The 18,752-nt window shown below is 31.8% G+C and overlaps 7 protein-coding genes across 9 annotated transcripts in view; 3 read left to right on the top strand and 4 right to left on the bottom strand.

The window, feature by feature from the left end:
- LOC108904204 (ras-related protein Rab-40C) overlaps positions 1-2,649 on the bottom strand; it is a 4,628-nt gene extending 1,979 nt beyond the window's left edge. The window contains exons 1-2 of one of the 2 annotated variants that reach the window (XM_018706661.1): positions 2,051-2,649; positions 1,580-1,996 (exon numbers count right to left, since the gene is read on the bottom strand). In XM_018706661.1, coding sequence (XP_018562177.1) covers positions 1,580-1,996; positions 2,051-2,204 — 571 coding nt within the window. In that variant the 5' untranslated portion in view covers positions 2,205-2,649. The remainder of the gene's footprint in view (positions 1-1,579; positions 1,997-2,050) is intronic. The other variant, XM_018706662.1, reaches the window with a different exon arrangement.
- A 122-nt stretch (positions 2,650-2,771) lies between these two features.
- LOC108904205 (U6 snRNA-associated Sm-like protein LSm7) lies at positions 2,772-3,636 on the top strand. 2 transcript variants are annotated; one of them, XM_018706664.1, is made up of 3 exons: positions 2,772-2,915; positions 2,970-3,067; positions 3,117-3,636. In XM_018706664.1, exons 2-3 carry the CDS (start codon positions 3,038-3,040, stop codon positions 3,432-3,434), a joined length of 348 nt encoding a protein of 115 aa, XP_018562180.1. In that variant the 5' UTR covers positions 2,772-2,915; positions 2,970-3,037; the 3' UTR covers positions 3,435-3,636. The 2 variants fall into 2 exon arrangements, with proteins under 2 accessions (XP_018562180.1, XP_018562179.1); XM_018706663.1 differs by having other exon boundaries at positions 3,111-3,636.
- A 1,552-nt stretch (positions 3,637-5,188) lies between these two features.
- On the top strand, positions 5,189-10,783 carry LOC108904198 (serine-threonine kinase receptor-associated protein). Its single transcript, XM_018706654.1, has 4 exons — positions 5,189-5,393; positions 5,708-5,998; positions 6,524-6,648; positions 9,775-10,783. The coding sequence occupies exons 1-4, from the start codon at positions 5,279-5,281 to the stop codon at positions 10,222-10,224; spliced, it is 981 nt and encodes a 326-aa protein (XP_018562170.1). The 5' UTR covers positions 5,189-5,278; the 3' UTR covers positions 10,225-10,783.
- Positions 10,784-12,780: 1,997 nt separating this feature from the next.
- Positions 12,781-13,647, top strand: LOC108904201 (E3 SUMO-protein ligase NSE2-like). Its single transcript, XM_018706657.1, has one exon. It carries the CDS (start codon positions 12,895-12,897, stop codon positions 13,567-13,569), a length of 675 nt encoding a protein of 224 aa, XP_018562173.1. The 5' UTR covers positions 12,781-12,894; the 3' UTR covers positions 13,570-13,647.
- Positions 13,648-13,670: 23 nt separating this feature from the next.
- LOC108904203 (transmembrane protein 203) lies at positions 13,671-14,263 on the bottom strand. The gene has a single exon (XM_018706660.2). It carries the CDS (start codon positions 14,250-14,252, stop codon positions 13,839-13,841), a length of 414 nt encoding a protein of 137 aa, XP_018562176.1. The 5' UTR covers positions 14,253-14,263; the 3' UTR covers positions 13,671-13,838.
- On the bottom strand, positions 14,228-14,836 carry LOC108904202 (ribonuclease P protein subunit p20). The gene is made up of 3 exons (XM_018706658.1): positions 14,660-14,836; positions 14,433-14,598; positions 14,228-14,376 (listed from the first exon to the last, which is right to left on the bottom strand). The coding sequence occupies exons 1-3, from the start codon at positions 14,792-14,794 to the stop codon at positions 14,255-14,257; spliced, it is 423 nt and encodes a 140-aa protein (XP_018562174.1). The 5' UTR covers positions 14,795-14,836; the 3' UTR covers positions 14,228-14,254.
- Positions 14,837-16,116: 1,280 nt separating this feature from the next.
- The window catches only part of LOC108904214 (cytochrome b5 reductase 4), a 250,397-nt gene continuing 247,761 nt past the window's right edge, over positions 16,117-18,752 (bottom strand). Inside the window, exon 7 of the mRNA XM_018706676.2 lies at positions 16,117-18,241. Within this exon, the coding sequence (XP_018562192.1) occupies positions 18,007-18,241 (235 nt within the window). The 3' untranslated portion in view covers positions 16,117-18,006. The remainder of the gene's footprint in view (positions 18,242-18,752) is intronic.

Here is an 18,752-nt window from a genome sequence, read left to right as displayed (position 1 = left end):
TTTTTTTCTTTTCTTATTAAATTCCTTTCATCGTAAAAAGTCAATTGCCACATAAATTTTAAATTTTTAATTAATAGTTTTCCTATAAAAAAATATATAAATTCAAAATAATTCTCTATGCACTAAAACGCAGTCTTAAACAAAGACGGCTGACTCTTACGTCACGATCCGGTATCGGTCCAAATTAAACGAGTCGTGTAGAGTAGTGTTCTGTAGTCTGTCTCACTCTTACTAATTTGTGTTTATGTAAACTACGTGTGCCCGATAGATTTTATATTATTTACTTTTACTTAACACAATATTGTTAATTATTTTAAAAATTGTACATTCTATGGCTACAGAAGCTGGGTTTGTCCAAGAACAATCTGATAATTTGTCAAAAATAGATGTTCTATAAAATATGTTTGCATGATTTCTTCCTCATTTTCTTATCCTTTGGTACATTAAATACTTTGTTGGGGGGCAGTTAGTGTTGTGGAACTACACATGGGTACTATAATATATATGTTCAGACACTGCTATGTTTTTCATGTTCTCGTGTTCTGATCCTGAAGCCGCCACGCATTAAAGCTGCCTGGTTAGATATTATGAAAACGTTCGTAGACTCTACGAAAATTAACGAAACTTGTTTTTAAATTTATACACTAAAACTAACTACTCAAAACTACTCAGAATTCAATGCGAACACAAACTAATTCATCACAAAATTAAATGACAGCAATGCAATGACAGCGCCAGCCTCCCGCGTCTTGACAGTCTTGTCTTAACACTCATATACCGGATCCTGATGTCACAAATTGCTCGACCAATTAGGGACCGTTTTCGCCCACCTAATCATATTCAATATTTTAATAATTAATTACATATTAATAGTTAAGTTTTAAGGGGTTTTATATATAGAAACATACTTTTATAGTAATTTTCTGCACTTTAAATAAATTTTGCTTCAAAAGAAAATTTAATGTAATTTCCTCATTTAGTATAAATGTTGCAAGAGACCTCTTTTTATTGTAAACCCATTAATAAATTGTCCCCAAAATATTTTGTTAAACAATAAATAGCTAGCTACATAAACTGCACTACTTTGTCTAGGGGAAATAATAATTTTCCTCAACTTAAATTTTGAATACAACTATGGTTATATTCACCAACAAATTCATAGACAGAACCAAAACATCTTAACAAATATGGCTCTCATGTCAAAAAAAAAAAATATATGAAACAATGTTTCCATCTTTACAATCCAGAAAAGGTTCAATATGAATCTCATCCATAAACTAAGTACATATTTTTCGATATCTGAAAGGTATACAAAAGTATTTTTAGGATACCGTAAAAATTATCGTCTTTCCTCTAAAATTATACCTACATCTGAGGGACTTCCCACCATACTCTTTATATTAGCTATGCCCTTCATTAAAAATAACTCTTTATAATTCCTCTTTCTAATATTAGCAGGATGAATAATTTAAACAATGTTCCACGATGACCCTGCATATTTAATTGTTATTCATCGACACTCTTATTATCACTATTTATTATTCCCAATGCATAATCAAATCAAAAACACATGACATACCTTTGTTGGACCTCCAAAGTCTTTCCATGCCATTTCTCTGCAGGGCCATGCGTGACAACTCACAGAAACTCTCGTGTATGTTGAAATTACACAAAGGAGACACCTCGAAGAATGCCATGCTATGCTTGTTGGCGTATATCTGGGCATCCCTCTGCCCTACTTTCCTATTAAATGCCAGATGCAGGCGATTTCCCACCAGAACTTTAGGAACTCCGGGTGCATGTTCGTCAACTTCCTTCAACCACCTATCTAGTCCATCAAATGACCATCGATTGGTAATATCGTAAACGAGAAGAACACCCTGCGCACCTCTCGAATAGCTACGAATTATGGTACAAAAACGACCTTGCCCGGAGGTGTCCCACAATTGAAGTTTCACCCTTTTACCATCTAAGAGTATCGTTGTGGTTTTGTAGGCTGAAAATTAAATTTCATAAGAGCTTGAATGAGAAACGCCACGATGGTACATACACTTACCGCTGCCACTACAGAAAGGGCTCTCTGATGCTCCGTCGTCTAGATCTGAAAGAATCTCTTGTTTTCCTACGTCGCTATCACCCACTAAGAGGAACTTTAGCAGGTAATCGTACTGTTTTTGAGGTGGCTTACTAATATCCTCAGCCATAGCAATGGAATCAGTCCAATTGTAATCATAATAGAGAGATTTTGCAAAGAAAAGTACAAACAGTCACTTCTAAGTATTGGTCTCACATCGATGAATAAAAAACAAAAAAACCCTCTTTAACGAATCTTATGTAAACTGCGCCGGAATGACTGCCTCTACAATAAAAATACTAAATTCCTCTCGTCTTGTTTTCGACTCGTCGTTTATTTTTACAACACAAGGTCGCTTTCTTAAATAAATAAACAGATGTTGGATTCACAGATTCGCATCACCTCGAAAGAGTTAGAATTTAGAATCCTTTCGTTCACTATAATCACTAAATTGTAGAATTAGTATATCTGTTTTAATATTTTATTTCCCCACAGTAAAATTAACAAAACAATACGAATAAAAATTACATTAAACTTATCAATTTCTTTATCTCAACTAGAAAACAATGGTGAACGAAGAACTGTCAAAAGTGTCAAGTTTCTCCCTTTGCGTTGGTGTATTTTTTTTCTTTAGATCCGTATCTATCCGTATCTTCAAAATAAAAGTCCCTATTTAATTAATTCTTTCCAATTTGATTTCCTTCCTTGTAACGAGTTTTTTTATGTTTATATACTAGAAAATAGAGTTCAAAAAAGAATATTGAAGTTTAAAATTCAAAGAAAGTGATATGTACTTTAAGCTATTAAAAAAAATTACTACAAATGGAAAACGCATATTATGGTAGTTCAAATGTTTAAGTTTTTAATGAGGTTATGTTTGTTCAATTTTTTTTAGGGCTTTGTAAGGTTATATTATCTATTTATGAATTTTAGTTCGTTATAAAAACGTAAATATTGTATAAAATGGCATCTTCAGGAGATAAAAGAGAAAAGGTAATACTGTCAATATATCTGTAATTAAAATTAATAACCGCAGTTTCAGAATAATCAAAGTGGTGAACAGAAGGAAAAGAAACGCAAGGAATCCATTCTAGATTTGTCTAAATATCTAGAGAAGACGATAAGAGTTAAATTTGCTGGCGGAAGAGAAGCCAGTGGTATTCTAAAAGGATATGATCCACTTTTAAACCTAGTATTAGACAATACTTCAGAATATTTACGAGATCCTGACGACCCTTATAAATTAACTGATGATACTAGAGAATTAGGTTTAGTTGTATGCAGGGGTACTAGTGTAGTTCTCATTTGTCCAATGGATGGCATGGAATCTATACAAAACCCTTTTATTACGCAAGATTGATATTCAGATTTTAATTATTTTCTACTTTTGTACAATTTTTAAGTATCATATAAAAGTTTACTGATTCGTAATTATCGTAGGTTTAATTTGTGAAACATTTAATTTTATTAAAGCTGAATAGATTAAGTATAGGTGTCTTTATAAATACATACTAATCTGAAGATATTCCTGTAAATAAAAATTGTTGGGAACGTGGACGTAACATACAGGGTGTTAATTAAGTCCATAAAAAACTTTAAAGGGTGATTCTTTGGGTGATTTTAAATCAAGAAGTTAATATATGTAGCTGGATATGCAAATTGATGGTCTTCCAGATAAGTACAGAATGATGAAATTAAAATAAATTTTCACTTTTCTAAAATATCTTTGCAGATGTTTTGTTCAGAATGATATAACCTAGGATAATGACTTATCTAATTAAATGTAAAAATTCACTATTCGGATATAAATTGTTATACCTATGGGAGAAGTACATGGTAAATAAGAACCCTGAAATTCAAAAACCATTAGATAAATTGAAAATTGAATCGCTACTTCAGATTCCTTATGGTGTTTTCATAAATAAAGATACATTGCATATTATTTGAAAACAAACCATTTTAGATTTACGTTTTTTAAATTTCATTAACTTTTCCAAAAACTTCATTCGGGCCGTACCTCTTGCCACTTCTAATCATCGGCGTAACCATAAAAAAGATCTAATATTTATCATCTGTCACAACTGCACAGATTTTGTGGAATTAATACTTTTTACGTTTGACCCTATATTGATTATAATCATGGGCACAGCTAAGAAAAAGCAGGGGTGTGCATGGTCTACCACACCCCAGAAAGCCCGCTGCCCATCCCAGAAAAAAAATCTAATATTATCGTCTATCATATCGGCAAGTCGCCGACTGCGTGACCTTTTTTATTTAGAATTAAATCAATACGTGTTCAGATTTTTGACATTTGAATCGGCAATGTTTGCGAAGATTATGAGCTTTTTTTTAGACTAGAGTTTGTTACCTTGGGCCCACCCCAAGCAAAAATTCTAGCTACGCCCATGCCTCTAATAAAAATGCAAAATTTCAGGCAATTGATTTTTTTTCAGATTTGTCACGACTGTCAAATTTTATTTCAAGTAAAAAAAAAAATTGCAAGAATATTTTTAGAGAAACGAATAGATCTAGAATAATTTTACATTTTTTTGAGTTTTCTGTAACGTTAGTGAAAATAAAAAAAGTAATAAATGGAAAACAGTTTTGTAAAATAAGATGAAATGTGATTCTTTTTATTTCAACACCCTGTAGAAAATTAATGATTTGTGAATTTATGTAACAATTTTTATTAAAATCACTAAAAGAAGTTTATCCATCTTCAACGCAAAGGTTTGAAAAGTCGATGGTTTCAAACATTCAGTCTGACACTGCGATATGATGTATAGAATTATAGTCCAAGCATTATAGAGAAATGCTTACAGAAATTATTACCTGGACAAAAAAAATATGACCGTATAGAAAATTAAATTTTAAATCGAGTTTCTATACGGTCATATTTTTTTTGTCCAGGTAATAATTTCTGCAAATTTAACATTAATCCGTGACAGAATGCTTGGACTATTATGTGGATATGATTGATTAGAAAACAGAGAAAAGGAATTGCGAATTGTCAGAGTCAAATTTCTAGGCAACCAGAAACACAACGGCCCCTCTCCAAAAGGGTAAAACTTGGGGGAATTTGTATTTACTCCATTGACATGTTGCACACATCGCACATTATCATTTGAGTTCTTATGCTGTCAAATTAAGTCTTCTTTTTGAACAGACGTGTTTTGTCTGTATTTTTTTTCCGAATCCGAAGAAATGGCAAATCTGAGACAAACCCCTTTGACGTGCAGTGGTCACACCAGGCCCGTAGTTTACTTGGACTTTAGTGGAGTGACGGACAGCGGATATTTTCTAATTTCGGCATGTAAAGGTGAGTAAAACGTTACAATTACTAACCTTTCAGTGTCCAAGAGTGTTACACCTTGGCCTGATTTTAACAACAATTGAAACCTAGCAAGTGGCTTGACCTTCTTGAGGCTTTGCCTTAAAATTTTATTGTGAGGTCACTCTCAAGAATCTTCCTGTTTCCATTATTTTTTTAAGGTCTACAGGTACAATATGTTTCACAAGTAATTATTTTTAGGATCTTGTTATCTTATCTTTTACAATATAATACCACAGATTTTTTGATAATATCATTTTTATTCATAAATTATTAAAATGACGGGGAAATTTTATGTGCAGATGGGAAGCCCATGTTACGCCAGGGGGATACAGGGGACTGGATCGGTACCTTCGAGGGACACAAAGGAGCTGTTTGGGGTGTAGCTCTAAACACTGAGGCCACCCGAGCAGCCACCGGGGCTGCAGATTTTACGGGAAAGGTGTGGGACGCCATCTCGGGAGAGGAACTCCACTCTTTTCAACACAACCACATTGTAAAAAGTGTAAATTTTTCCAAGGACTCAACGCATTTGACCACGGGAAGCAACGAAAAATTAGTTAGAGTATTTGACCTTAATAAACCAGAAGCAGGTGTGTCTTAGCTATAAAATAATTAAGTTTAATTTTCTCTAACTACACCTTTTCCAGATGTATTTCAGAAAGCGTCAATTATATATCAGAATAGTTTTTTTTTGTTTTAGAATTCGTCAAATGTATTTAAAAGAAAATGTAAAATGTTTAAATCCATGGAAATCCATCACATTTATCAAAATATTACAAGAAATATTAGATGTTTCGTGTATGTAAAATAAGTTTTGCATTATAGATATAATATAACAAAACCTAAAGATCTATATTTTATAATGAAAAAATTATTTTCTTTGTGGAAAATATCAACGAAAAATAGTCGCAACGTATATAGGATTTTTACAAGTTTTTCATTTGCAGTGAAATACAAATAATGTTTGTTGAAATACAATTTACGCTTTCTAAAATAGAATTGATAACTTCTATGTTAAAACTAACTATTCTGAAATATAATTAATAGATGCTTTCCGAAATACATCTGAAAAATGTGTAGAGGTAGAATGTATATGAATATTCTTTGCTTTGCAGGTCCAGAAGTATTTAGTGGGCACACGTCTGGAATAAGACATGTATTTTTTTTTAGAAACGATACGCATCTTGTATCCTGCGCTGATGATAAAACATTAAGAGTTTGGGATAGGTCGTCTGGAAAGGTAATCTTTTCTGTTTTGTCCTTTTTATTTTTTTTTTATATATATACTGCGCCCGTTATCTGACCAATATCGGTTCTCGACTAATTTTGTAACCATGTGGTTATGAGTATAAGTATTATTTTCCCCCCAGTTTCAATGCTTTTGACCATCATTGCCACCCTTCGCAAATTTATTTAATTTAGTTTGATTTAAAGTTTCATTTTTATAATTATTAATGTTAGATATAAAAATGTACTTATAAATTTTTTTTATTTTAATTGGGTGATCGAGTAATGGATATTAGAAAATTGTCTCTGACTGGATTTTGACCGACTGGTCAAGAATTAGTCAACCAGTTTCAAATTTCTCTATTTTTATTTAATTATGACCTCATTATCTCAATAGTTGGAAATATGATAACTTTATTCAATTTCCTTAATTTCTTATTATAATTTTTAACGGGTGATCTAAAAATTTCTTAGTATGTATTGATATCTTTCAGTTGGAAAATACCTTCAAAAAACTGCAATAAAATTAATGACAGTCGCGAAAAACAAATAGCTTTTATCGATTTCTGTATTTCGAAGATATTCTCCAAAAAAACCCTTTTACATTGGTGTCAGTTTTGTGATTCTATTTTCAACATTTAATTAACGCACCTTTTCCATAAATTTCATCAACATCCTTCGCTTTTTGCAATAATAATGCTCAATTTTCGAAAACTGATATTTCCGGATTCGACCTATATTTTACAGTTAACAAATTATTTTTAAATTGTAGATAATTTAATTGTCTACAACATAAAATGACTAATTTTCCGATAGATTGTCTAGATTTTCGTGGACAGTAAAAAAAAAAGTGAAAAAAACATGTAAATTTGGCACTTATTAGCAATTTGCCGTCAGTTCTTTCAGGTTACGTTTTTGAAGTTATCATTTTATATACCCGTCCCAATGGGAATAATAAAGTGCAATAAAGGCTGTGTTCAGCGAATAGTCGGACTGGTCAAAGTCGTTCAGCAGATAAATATTTCGTTGGTCAGCCCAATCAGCTTATTGGGCAGATTTTAATATTGTTACTAATGGCCGTTCAGCGAATTGTTTGACTAAAGAAGTTTGATAACTAGTCTGACCATTCGCGGAACACAGCCAAAATGTCTATTAATAATTTTCTAACGTTCAAATTCTAATTCGACTGGAGTAATTCAACGCTTTAGTACTAATTATATATTTTTCAAAAAGTAAGGAATATTTACGTCCAGGTACCCTATTTATTTTATTTTTTTTATTCAACATTTTTCAATTAATTTTGTTGTCACTGTTATAAACAACAAAATTGTTAATTAAAAAAATAGAATAATATGCAGTATGCTGCAACACGTACAATACTCAACGTTTTTTGAAATAACAAATTATACAAAAATAGTGTATACCTTAATATATAAAAATGTTTATTATTACTAAAAATTATTCGCTTTTTTTCATACAAGTTTGCTTTGATATAAAAATTAATAGCGCACTCTTATCTGATTTATAGTCACTACACTTATTTTTCTTTTTCACAAAATCTGGAATGCACAATTTATTCTGAAAATAATTTTGTATCCCTCATGCAGACTAAGGAGACTGCAATAAAAAGAATTATATAGTGGACCAGGCTAGTAGCCCAAGCATTCTGTCGCGGTTTAATGTTAAATTTGCAGAAATTATTACCTGGACAAAAAAAATATGAGTGTATAGAAAATTAAATTTTAAATTGAGTTTCTTGATCTTTAAACTTTATCCAAAATGGTTAAAAAAATAGCAAAGTTGCAGAAAACGGTTTTTCTAAAATAACTAAAAAAATATAGCACCGATTGAAAAATTTTAAATGAGAAAGTTGTAGGTTTTAAAAAGATCTATCGACTGATTTTTTGAAAGTATCGATTGCTTTGTTACTTTTCGAGATATATCGAAAAAACCGTTAAAAATCTTCTCTTTTCTCTTCTTCTATAACTCGTTTACATTTACGTTCCCATATTTGCTATTTACTGCAAGGATAGCCCGCGGCAAGCCAAAAAAGTACATTTTTGAGCATTTTTAAAATATTAATTATTTTTTGAGATATACTTATCGATTTTGTGAAAAAAAGGCGCTCTTGAAAATTAGCTAGATCTTCTCAGCGGATAGACCTACAGTAACGATTTTCGGTTTATTTTCTTCGTAAAGAGTTATATTATCAAGCTGTCAAAAAATGTTGACGATTTTATTAATTCTAAGGATCAAAAAATCACTGAAAAAGGTGCACTTTTTTTGGTTCAAATAACTATTTCAATTTTTATTTTATAAAAATGACTTATAGAAAGAAACTGCTGACATTTTTTCACGAATTTAAAAAAAAAATGTTTTTCTACGACCTTCTGGAGTCGAAATAATTTTTTTATTTAAAACTATGATCTGCTGATGATAAATATGTGTGCATGGGGAACTGCGGAAATGTGCACGTGCATATCATATGCGCCCGTCGCATCGAAATGTACATATCATTCAACTTTATACATTATATTTATATTCTGGTTATTATGTTAACTCTATTAATAAAAGTAAGAGTAGTGACTATAAATCAGGTAAGAGTGTGCTATTAATTTTTATGTCAATGCAAACTTGCATGAAAAAATCGAATAATTTTTATATATTAAGGTATACATTATTTTTTTATAATTTGTTATTTCAAAAAACGTACAGTAGTGTATGTGTTGCAGCATACTGCATATTTTTCCATTTTTTTAATTAAAAATTTTATCGTTTATAACAGTAATTTAACAAAATTAATTGAAAAATGTTGAATAAAAAAAATAAAACAAACAGTGTACCTCATAAATATTCCTTACTTTTTGAAAAATATATAAGTTTATTATAAATGCACGGTTTTAATCATTCAATGTGCCAACTTAAATTTCTAGTCAAACTAAGAGCATGTAGTTAGCATTTTTTCCAACCAAAATCTGAGACAGCATGTTTTCGTACTAAAGCGTTGAATTGTGTACCACTGTACCAATTCTAGTAAATTCTAATAAATAACTGTAACGATAACTAAGAGTGAACTGAGTACTACCCTGCTACGCACCCTGAAACCCGAACTCTAATAACACGACTAAATATATTTTAGGAGGTTCAGAAAGTAGAATTCTCTTCGACGCCTAACAGTCTTGAAGTATCCAAAGACGGAACAGTCCTCACTGTGGCCTACGCCAACCACGTCGTCTTCCTAGACTCTGAAACCCTCGCAAAAATTCGTGAATTCACGATCCCTACCACCGTCAATTCGGCTTCTCTCCATCCCGACAAGAGCATGTTCGTTACCGGCGGAGATGACCTCAAAGTGTACAAATTCGACTATACCACCGGCACGGAGATCGAATCCTTCAAGGGCCACTTTGGGCCTGTTCATTGCCTGAAATTCTCTCCAGACGGGGAACTGTACGCTTCGGGATCGGAAGACGGCACTCTGAGGCTGTGGCAAACCACAGTGGGGAAGACCTACGGTTTGTGGAAGTGTGTCGATGGTCAAACGAACAACGATCCCCTCTCGCCACCTAAGGAGGTGCAAGCCAATTAGAAGAAGCCCTTCTGTTACATGAACTAAATAAATTGAGATATCGGGGGTCCTGGTAAATAAACACATTTTTGTAGACGGTTTGTAAAGACATACTCATTTTTTTCTACAGTATGTTTATTTTCGCTTTAGTGGAGCAGCGAGTGAAGATCGGGGCACATTTTATGCATTTATGTGTATTTGAAGACGTGTTTTGATTATGAGCGAGTTTAAAATGTTTAATTTATTGGATTCTCGAGATCATTCTATTTTTTTATTCAGGGGACTACCTCTTTGACAGCTTTTGATTCATCTGGAACTTTTTACGAGTTGAAAAGTTTTGTTTCAAAATTGTTTTTCTTTTAGGACTAGTTTTTAGTACCGGTGTTATTTTATATATTATATATTTGATTTAATCAATATTTGCGTGGTAAGGATGCGGCCACTGACTGAAATGTGATTGTAAGTAGTATTTTCATGATTGCGTGAATAATAGACTTATTTGTTTCAGATTTGTATTTTAACATTTCTACATTGTTTTTTTTTGTCTCAGATGATTATTCAAATAAAGATTATAGTAAAATCGTTTTTCCATTTCTGCCAATCACAATAAATTTTAAAAGTTACACATTTGAAATTTAAATAAAATATTTTAATACTTTTTAACAACACAAAATGAAATTAGGTTAAAAATCCCATACGTATTATCATTTAAAGCTTATTTTAGTCTTAAAAAAATATAGATATGTATCGTATACATCACTAAGCAAAGAATTTTAAATTTGGCGTCAAATGTCATTTTTTAATCCAATAGAGCTTGCCGTCATACAGCTTGCCAGCAATTTTTGTATTTAAGCCAGGGAGACTAGACAAGGAGCACGAAATAGTAGAAAATACTTATAGTTTTCACCGCTAGGGTCGCTAGTGTTCCTTGGACACCTACATATTTTCATTGATTTATTTATCTAATTCAAAGTAGCCCACATTATTTATTTTATAATTTTTAACATATCACAGAAACGACACGATTGATTTTTAATTCGAACTGCCCCTTTCTTTATCTCTCTCCAACCACCACTATTTCGGGGCGGAGTATCTGGGACACTAGCGCCCTCTAATTTGGCTTATGCATGTCAAGTCTTTCTTCTTCTGTTTTGTGATGTCTAGTCTCGTCTCCTCTCCCTAGTCCCTAGCTTTGTGCATCTTACCTTCTTAATCTATGGCTTTGTGCATGAACAACCTACGAAGACGAGAAGAAATTTTGAATTTTTATTTCACATAACACTTAAAATATAATGGAAACTGCAGTAGTGAAGTTTTGTTGGAGAATTTATTTATCGTACAGCGCCATCCAACGGATATGTACCTAACTTTTTATACAATTTATAGGTCACTTCATTATTCAGTTTAGCGCCATCTATTACACATAGAAGACAATATATTTCTGTGGTAAAATTATTAATTTTACGAGATTCGAAAAACCATAAATATACAAAACTAACGATGAAAAATGCAGAAATAAAATAAAAGAGAAATTTTAAATTACCATAACTAATATAATCCTATATGTCGCATAACTTTAATAAGGCCCGGTTTTTCAATCACACATACTTGAACACTTTTCAAATGAAGATTTCGTGATAGTAATATACAATTAAAAGCTAATTTACAAATACATTTTTGATTAAGTTAACCTTCAATTTTGGAGGAAATTGTTCTTATTTCAATAGAAGAAAATAAAGTTAGGGTTAACTGCTAGTTAGCGATAATCATTATTTAGTTACTCATATGGCGACAAACAACAATTAAAAACTGGGCTTAAAAGTTATGAATATTTCAATAGTTACAGAATTTCAAATTTCATCTCGAAAGTGTTTTGCCACTGCATTTCCCACCATTAGCTTTGAATATTTACAGTTTTTCTAATCTGAAAGACAGATTCTTATTTGAATTGAAACAATTAAAAAAAAATAATAATATAGAACTTATACACATAAAATTATACATTGAAAATAGTTTGCTACTGAACAAAATAATACATTAACTTGAGTTTCAGGCTTCTTTAAAATTTGAGCCCATAAATTTCCATTCCGTATTTACCAATTTATGTTATGAATGAATCTTTTGGCAAAATTATTGATGGACCTCATCTTGTAACACCAAATAAATAGTAATGTATAATATGCAAGAATACCAGTTTATTCATCAATTTTGTTAAGTACAAAATGTAATCGTCATATGTATATTGCAAGATTTCACTATTTATAAGATTTGTAGTCAAAAAAAAGAAAATTAATATAAAAAATATATTAGTTTATAACACCACGAAAATACGTATGTATGTACCACTACAAACGAAAACTTAACCTCAAACAAACTCATGGCGGTCATAGCATAGCAGGATCGGGTAGACATATTGACATAATGTTATTATTAGGCAACCAATCATACCGCGGGAACTTTTCAGAAATTTCAATACTAGCGCCCTACGATGGATATGTATCTAAGATTTAATGTATTTTAGGTTGCATACCAAAAATACCTTCAAGATAAACCATAGAGATTCCATTATATTTTATGTGTTACGTGTTTTATTTGTAAGGTTATGTTTTGAAAAATAGCGATTTGTAACAAGAACATTAAATATATTGCGTTCCGTCTATTTTGTGACAAATAAAATAATATTAAAAAGGAATGACTCTACAAGAGAGGCACGAACAAATTCTAGACAGATGCGTTGAATCTCTAAAAACATGGAAAGATTTGATCGCAGAATACATCGATGAAGATGATAGTGTTGCTGAGATTAACAAACTAAAAGAAACCACTGAAAGTTATTGTGATATTAGTCGAAAATTTAAGAGTTCATTAAGAGCTATAGAAAAAACAGAGGAACAACTCGGTAATGAAAGCGAAGAATGCACTAGAAATGTCAAAGAACTCTTTGAAGAAAATTTGAAACAAGAAGAAGAGACTACTGAGGAATACACCGACAGCGATATCTGGCAAAACGTTTTTAAAGGAATGAGCGACGTAATGGAAGTAAAAAGTAAAAGGAAAAAACTTAACGATAGCGAATTTGAGGAGTTAGGTGATTCGTTGTTTTGTTCAAATGTATTTACTCCCCCAATTGATCCTATCAGTAAAGTTATTATTAGAGATCCCGTGAGAAGCAGGAAGTGTAAACATGTTTATGAACGTGCTATGATTACTGATTATATAAAACAACAGAAGAGGAAGGCAAAGTGCCCATATGTTGGTTGCAGTAGTAAGCAGTTACTAATGTCTGACATTACTGAAGATTCTGAACTTCAGAGCCAGATAACGCAATATATGGAGAATCGTGTTGATGAAGATACAGACGATTGACAATTTTTTGTTATATGTATACACTTAGATTTGTATTTTTTCTAATAAAACTTTATCAAGATTAATATAACTTTATTGAACAGTCAACAATTCAATTACAATAATGTATTTTAATAAGGCCAGTGGTTAAGAAGGAATGTAATATTGTATTAATAATACAAAACTATACACAAAAATTGTATTTTTTGTATATAAAATACAGCAAATGCTAACATTATGTATTTTTGTAGTTTGAAATAATAATAATAAGTTTCTATTCACAAAACACGTTAACTTTGCTGACAGGCTCTGACCGCTATCAATTGTAACAATATGTACAGAGGTGCAAATACCTCGGAATAGTCCAACTTCACTTGGCCCAAAAGCCTCTTGCACAGCAAAAATTTAAACAGAAAAGTCATCAGCAAGAAAATCGCAGACCAGCTGATTCTCATAAAAGAAAACTTCAGGGTCATTTCTAACAGCATTCTTATAAAAATTATGATACAAAAATATGTGTTCAAAGCATCCCCGGCAAACAACGGAAAGAAAATCGTCCACCAGTCATTGTTGTACACTTCAATGTTGGGATCGTACTTGAAAGCAAGGAGAATAGTAAAGAGTAGTATAGAGATCAGATTGATCCATATTTCAAACACTGTGAGTCCCAACCACCGCACCAATTCGTCTATAGTAAAGAACATATTCAGTTAGCTTTCTTTTCGGGCGTCTCAAGGGGATCGCTGCGGAAGATTCTTATGCGTAATGCAGAATTAAAACGTTTTTGAATATCATAGTCTGCGTCATCCACCGCCGGTTCTAAGTCATCTAGAAATAAGAAAATCACGAAACAGCTTGCTTAAAATGTAAAATAACACGTTTACCTATTAGTTCAGTAGATAAAGTATTAGTATAGATCTTGTATGCGACATGATGTTCACACAACTGAAGAGCCAATAATATGCCTCTCTGAATAGCAGCTCCTAGGCAGTAGATTATAATCTCACTCTCGTTGTTGTTTATCAACTTCTTGCAACGCTCTAACTGGGCCTAAAATTTATTTTATTTTTTGTAAGTTTTAGGAATTAACCTAAAAACGGACATTTCTCACTTTTATATTCGTTTTTGTACTTATGAATAGAACGTTTTCCCCTATTTCGGGTTTCTGTGGTGGCCGTTTGCGGAAATTATGATTCCTACTTTGATTTTTATTATTTCTACTCGAATTTTCCTTTCTATCAGCCATCGGAATTTTTCCCTATTCTAATTTCTATATTACCTACCTACTTCCGACGTTGCCAACATGAGCGAAATAAAAATAAAATCCGCTTGTCAAAAAGAGCTAGAAAAAACTCTTCTTTGTTTTTTATAAGCGAGAGAAATATTTCAATCGACGTTTTGTATTAAAACTGTAAAACTGGAAGTTATAGACAAATATAGCGTTTACAAAAAAAAAATTATAAATTTTGTCATTCAGCTTTTCTCAAAAATCAAACTCATGACAACTTTTCTCTATTTTTTTCTTCAAAATTAGCCCATCTTTACAATGCTGTCTATGTAGCAGGTAACTATTTTTTGAAAAAGAGTCATATTTATATTATAAAAATATTGCAATGTTAGCGCTGATGCACCTACCGGCCTACCGACTTTTTTGTGTTTGACACCTCAGAAAATATTTGAGATTATTTTATAATTCTCATCACTTTGTAAAGAAACTGCAATTATTTTGTTTAAAAAAGGGAAAAACAATATTTTTTGCGTTAACAGTGTTAACACTGAAATTGTTTTCAATTGAACACAGGGTTTTATGATCAGAGTTGCCAACAATTTCTAAAATAATAATAATAGTTACTTTCGTTGTTGAAACGAAAGCGTTTTAGATCAAGTACTCTTAGTTTTTTTTTCGTGAGAATAGAAATTTATTATCTCGACATATCCCGTGGTTTTAAATACGTACGCAGTTTTACTCTTTGCATATTTTCATGTCAGGAAATTATTAATATTTAATTCTAATCGTTTCACTTCCTGAATTAGAATTTTAATTCAAACTTTCGACCAATGAGTTGATTCTGTAGTTCCAATTGTCCAATTTTTCATGCTGATCCATCTACTGACTACGAAGTAAACTAAACTGCGATATAATTGATATAGATCACTCTAATTTTTCTGGTACTAATTTGAATCGCAGCACACAGATGGCCTGTTCTAAGTTGAATAGAATGAATGGAATTTTAATTTTTTTTCATTTTCTTGAATGATAAAATTTAGAAAAGAATAAATTAACAAATGCAGCCCCAAGTATAATTTTTTGATTTCTAGACTCGTATACGCACTTTTTTTTATATAAACAAAAGCATTTAGATAAAAATTAGACATTTTGGTATGTTTACTGGGTGGGAACCGCATTTAATAGAAAATTTTCAATAAATTATTACAATCATTCCGAGTCCTTTAATTCTTACTCCAAACTCCAACTTGTCAGTAATTATCACATAATTAAAATTTGTAATTCTACAAAACTCGTACTGGGACGAAAAGAAAGAACAAAACTTTTATAAAATAGCCTTTATTTATTAATTATTATTATATTTATATACATTTCAAAGTCAAAATATTGTACACAAATATACAGACAACGATGCAGTCTATCACAAGAAAACATGATTCAAAAGTTAGAAACATGCGAACTCTCGCCTCGGAACAGAAGAGAAAACCTATCGCCGTGAGTTATTATTATTTAGTTTCGCGTGTCCTCAAAACATTGTCTGCCTCTAAAAAGACCAGCCCTAGGTGCTGTATTGCTTTGGTTTTATTTTAATAGACTACTAACAACAAGTTGGAAGTTAAAAAAGAATGAATCAGAAATTCACTACATCGATGATAGTTTACATGGTTTAAAATAAGGGAAAATATTCGCGAGCACGCTTTAGAAAATCGTATGAATTTGATACGAGATCAGTCTTACCTAAAATTTATTAACAAAAGTTTTACTTTAATTGCCTTAAATTTTTCAATCTCCATTTTCAAAAATTTACAACTATTCTTCTCATGACGGTATTCATTATATTTCCCCAAATTTTAAGTTACTATAAGCGGTATTTTGCAAAACAGTACCATGAGTTCACGAGCATATCGAACATCAAGAATAAGACAATTCTTTTTCCTACAGATGAAATGCCTATCGCGTCCAATTTTTAATCATAAGATTTTGAAAATTAAAATTTAAAGATATTTTTTCCAAAAAAACCACTATATAAATTTGGTATGTACAAGTAATTTTCAAGGTTTGCTAAATACGTCAGTGTTTATTGATCATCTGGTACAGACCGCTAGCTACGACCAACTAGTAATAATTTACGACAGCTTTTTTGAGGTTAGGTTTTCTACAATGTACAAAATGGAAGCCATCCTTGAAATATGGTTTATTCTTTTCTGGACACCTTATACAGGATGCCTGTTCACTCTAGTGCATTTTTACCATCAAATAATTTTTTTAAATTTCAACACTGTATTTCCTAAAGGATTTTTTTTTATTAAAATCACTCAAGGAATCATCCTTTAAAGTGAGTCGATGTATTTAATTAACACCCCGTACATTAAGGAATAGAAGGTGGCTAAATTTTTACGGAAAATCGATGTTTACATTATAATATACAACACAAACTGTCAAAAACCTAACCTCGAAAAAAGTCAGGGAGTAGGATCTTAGCTACCTGTACCAAATTTCAACGCAATACAATCTGTTTGAAATTACTGTATTCATTGAAAGTTTGGATTTTTGAGCGTTGAATTATTAAGATAAAACTTTAGCTACCGCATTGGTGTGAAATAGAATTTAGTGTTTTTTGTGTTTCAAATAGAAATTTTGTGTTTGAACTCATAAAATTTAATAGTTAAACCGAAAACATTAAAAATTTAATATTTAAACCTGAAATTTAGTCCTTCGAGACAGAAAACTTCTAAAATTTTGGTTTTGATGACAAAAATTATTTGCACGCTAAAGATTTTACGTTTGAAGAGAAGTTAGACGTCAAGTCTTCGCTTTTAAAAAATGATCTTTGACGTAACGTAACTGAAAAACAAAAGGCGGTAGGCCCGTGATCTTCCTTATCTTTTGAGTTCCGTCAGCCCCTGTTTCTCCTTCAAATTTTTTTTTGCCAAGTCGTACATTTTACTTAACCTCACGAATATTTTCCCTCCACTCAAGTCCTTATCGTATATAAATATTTCATAAAATACGTCAATCTTTTTACAGATAACAATAACAAAGTAAAACGACATACGAGATCCTTAACACACGAATAAAAATAAAAGAGGAAAAGGATATGCGAACTGAAGTTATTAACGGATTCTGGTGTCCCCGATCATATTAAAAATACCAAAAACGAAATCGCTGATGCCGTCCGCGACCGAGGAAAGAGAACAGCGGTGCGCGGAATCACCACCATGGCGCTGCTGCTATCCCTGAAAGGCATAAATTTGCTCGTCGGTTAATCCTACTTGGTGTAGTTCTTCTATCGAAAGAGCTACGAATGGGTTTGGTCCGCAGATGAAGGTGAAAATGTTGGCTATCGTGTAGCCAGTGTCTCGGATGTGTTCCTGGATGGCGTTGTCGATCTTCTCCTTGTTGACGTGGCCCGTCAGGCCAGTCCAGTCCTTGCTGGGCTCGGACAGGATGTAGGTGACCCGTAATCTGTAAATTGGCAAACAGCAACAATCAGGTAAAATTCAGTGTAACGTAACTCGAGGTGTTTAGGGATTTATTGGGCAAATTTTTAATTCGACCCCGGGTATTTAAAATAAGAAAAATAAGTTCTGTGAAGGAATGTGCAGAAGTAATAATAAACTTTATTTTCTTTGTACATAAAATTTTACAGGAATAGTCACATACAGGGTGTTCCAATTAAAACTTCCTACCTGGAAAATATCTGATTTAAAAAAAAAACAAAAAAAAAGACTGTGATGATTTTACGGGACATTGTCTCGACAATACAAGACGCGACAATTCTGTCTCGTTTAAAGTAAAATAGGTAAAAAAATTGAACTGATAGAGTATGAAGTTTTTGTATTGACATAAAAGAAAAATCAAAACAAATTTTTTTATTGCGAATTGTTGAAGAATGTCATCAGATAATGATCGAAATGCTTCCGGCACGTGAACATTGATTGAATGTGTTCTGCTTAGGGTTGTTACATATGTTGAA

The sequence above is a fragment of the Anoplophora glabripennis genome, unplaced genomic scaffold, assembly GCF_000390285.2.
Source record: "Anoplophora glabripennis isolate ALB-LARVAE unplaced genomic scaffold, Agla_2.0 scaffold259, whole genome shotgun sequence".
Taxonomy (NCBI): domain Eukaryota; kingdom Metazoa; phylum Arthropoda; class Insecta; order Coleoptera; family Cerambycidae; genus Anoplophora; species Anoplophora glabripennis.
The sequence above is the reverse complement of the archived record's forward strand: the minus strand, read 5'-3'. Positions and strand labels throughout refer to the sequence as shown.

What these genes read in the sequence shown, in the direction of transcription:
- LOC108904205 (XM_018706663.1), top strand. Translation starts at nt 3,038, where the DNA reads ATGGCATCTTCAGGAGATAAAAGAGAAAAG. An exon ending in CAGGAGATAAAAGAGAAAAG is followed by an intron (nt 3,068 to 3,110) that starts GTAATACTGTCA and finishes TAATAACCGCAG; the next exon opens with TTTCAGAATAATCAAAGTGG.
- LOC108904198 (XM_018706654.1), top strand. Translation starts at nt 5,279, where the DNA reads ATGGCAAATCTGAGACAAACCCCTTTGACGTGCAGTGGTCACACCAGG. An exon ending in TCTAATTTCGGCATGTAAAG is followed by an intron (nt 5,394 to 5,707) that starts GTGAGTAAAACG and finishes TTTTATGTGCAG; the next exon opens with ATGGGAAGCCCATGTTACGC. An exon ending in CCTTAATAAACCAGAAGCAG is followed by an intron (nt 5,999 to 6,523) that starts GTGTGTCTTAGC and finishes TTTGCTTTGCAG; the next exon opens with GTCCAGAAGTATTTAGTGGG.
- LOC108904201 (XM_018706657.1), top strand. Translation starts at nt 12,895, where the DNA reads ATGACTCTACAAGAGAGGCACGAACAAATTCTAGACAGATGCGTTGAA.
- LOC108904203 (XM_018706660.2), bottom strand. Translation starts at nt 14,252, where the DNA reads ATGTTCTTTACTATAGACGAATTGGTGCGGTGGTTGGGACTCACAGTG.
- LOC108904202 (XM_018706658.1), bottom strand. Translation starts at nt 14,794, where the DNA reads ATGGCTGATAGAAAGGAAAATTCGAGTAGAAATAATAAAAATCAAAGT. An exon ending in GTACAAAAACGAATATAAAA is followed by an intron (nt 14,599 to 14,659) that starts GTGAGAAATGTC and finishes AATAAATTTTAG; the next exon opens with GCCCAGTTAGAGCGTTGCAA. An exon ending in TTTATCTACTGAACTAATAG is followed by an intron (nt 14,377 to 14,432) that starts GTAAACGTGTTA and finishes TCTTATTTCTAG; the next exon opens with ATGACTTAGAACCGGCGGTG.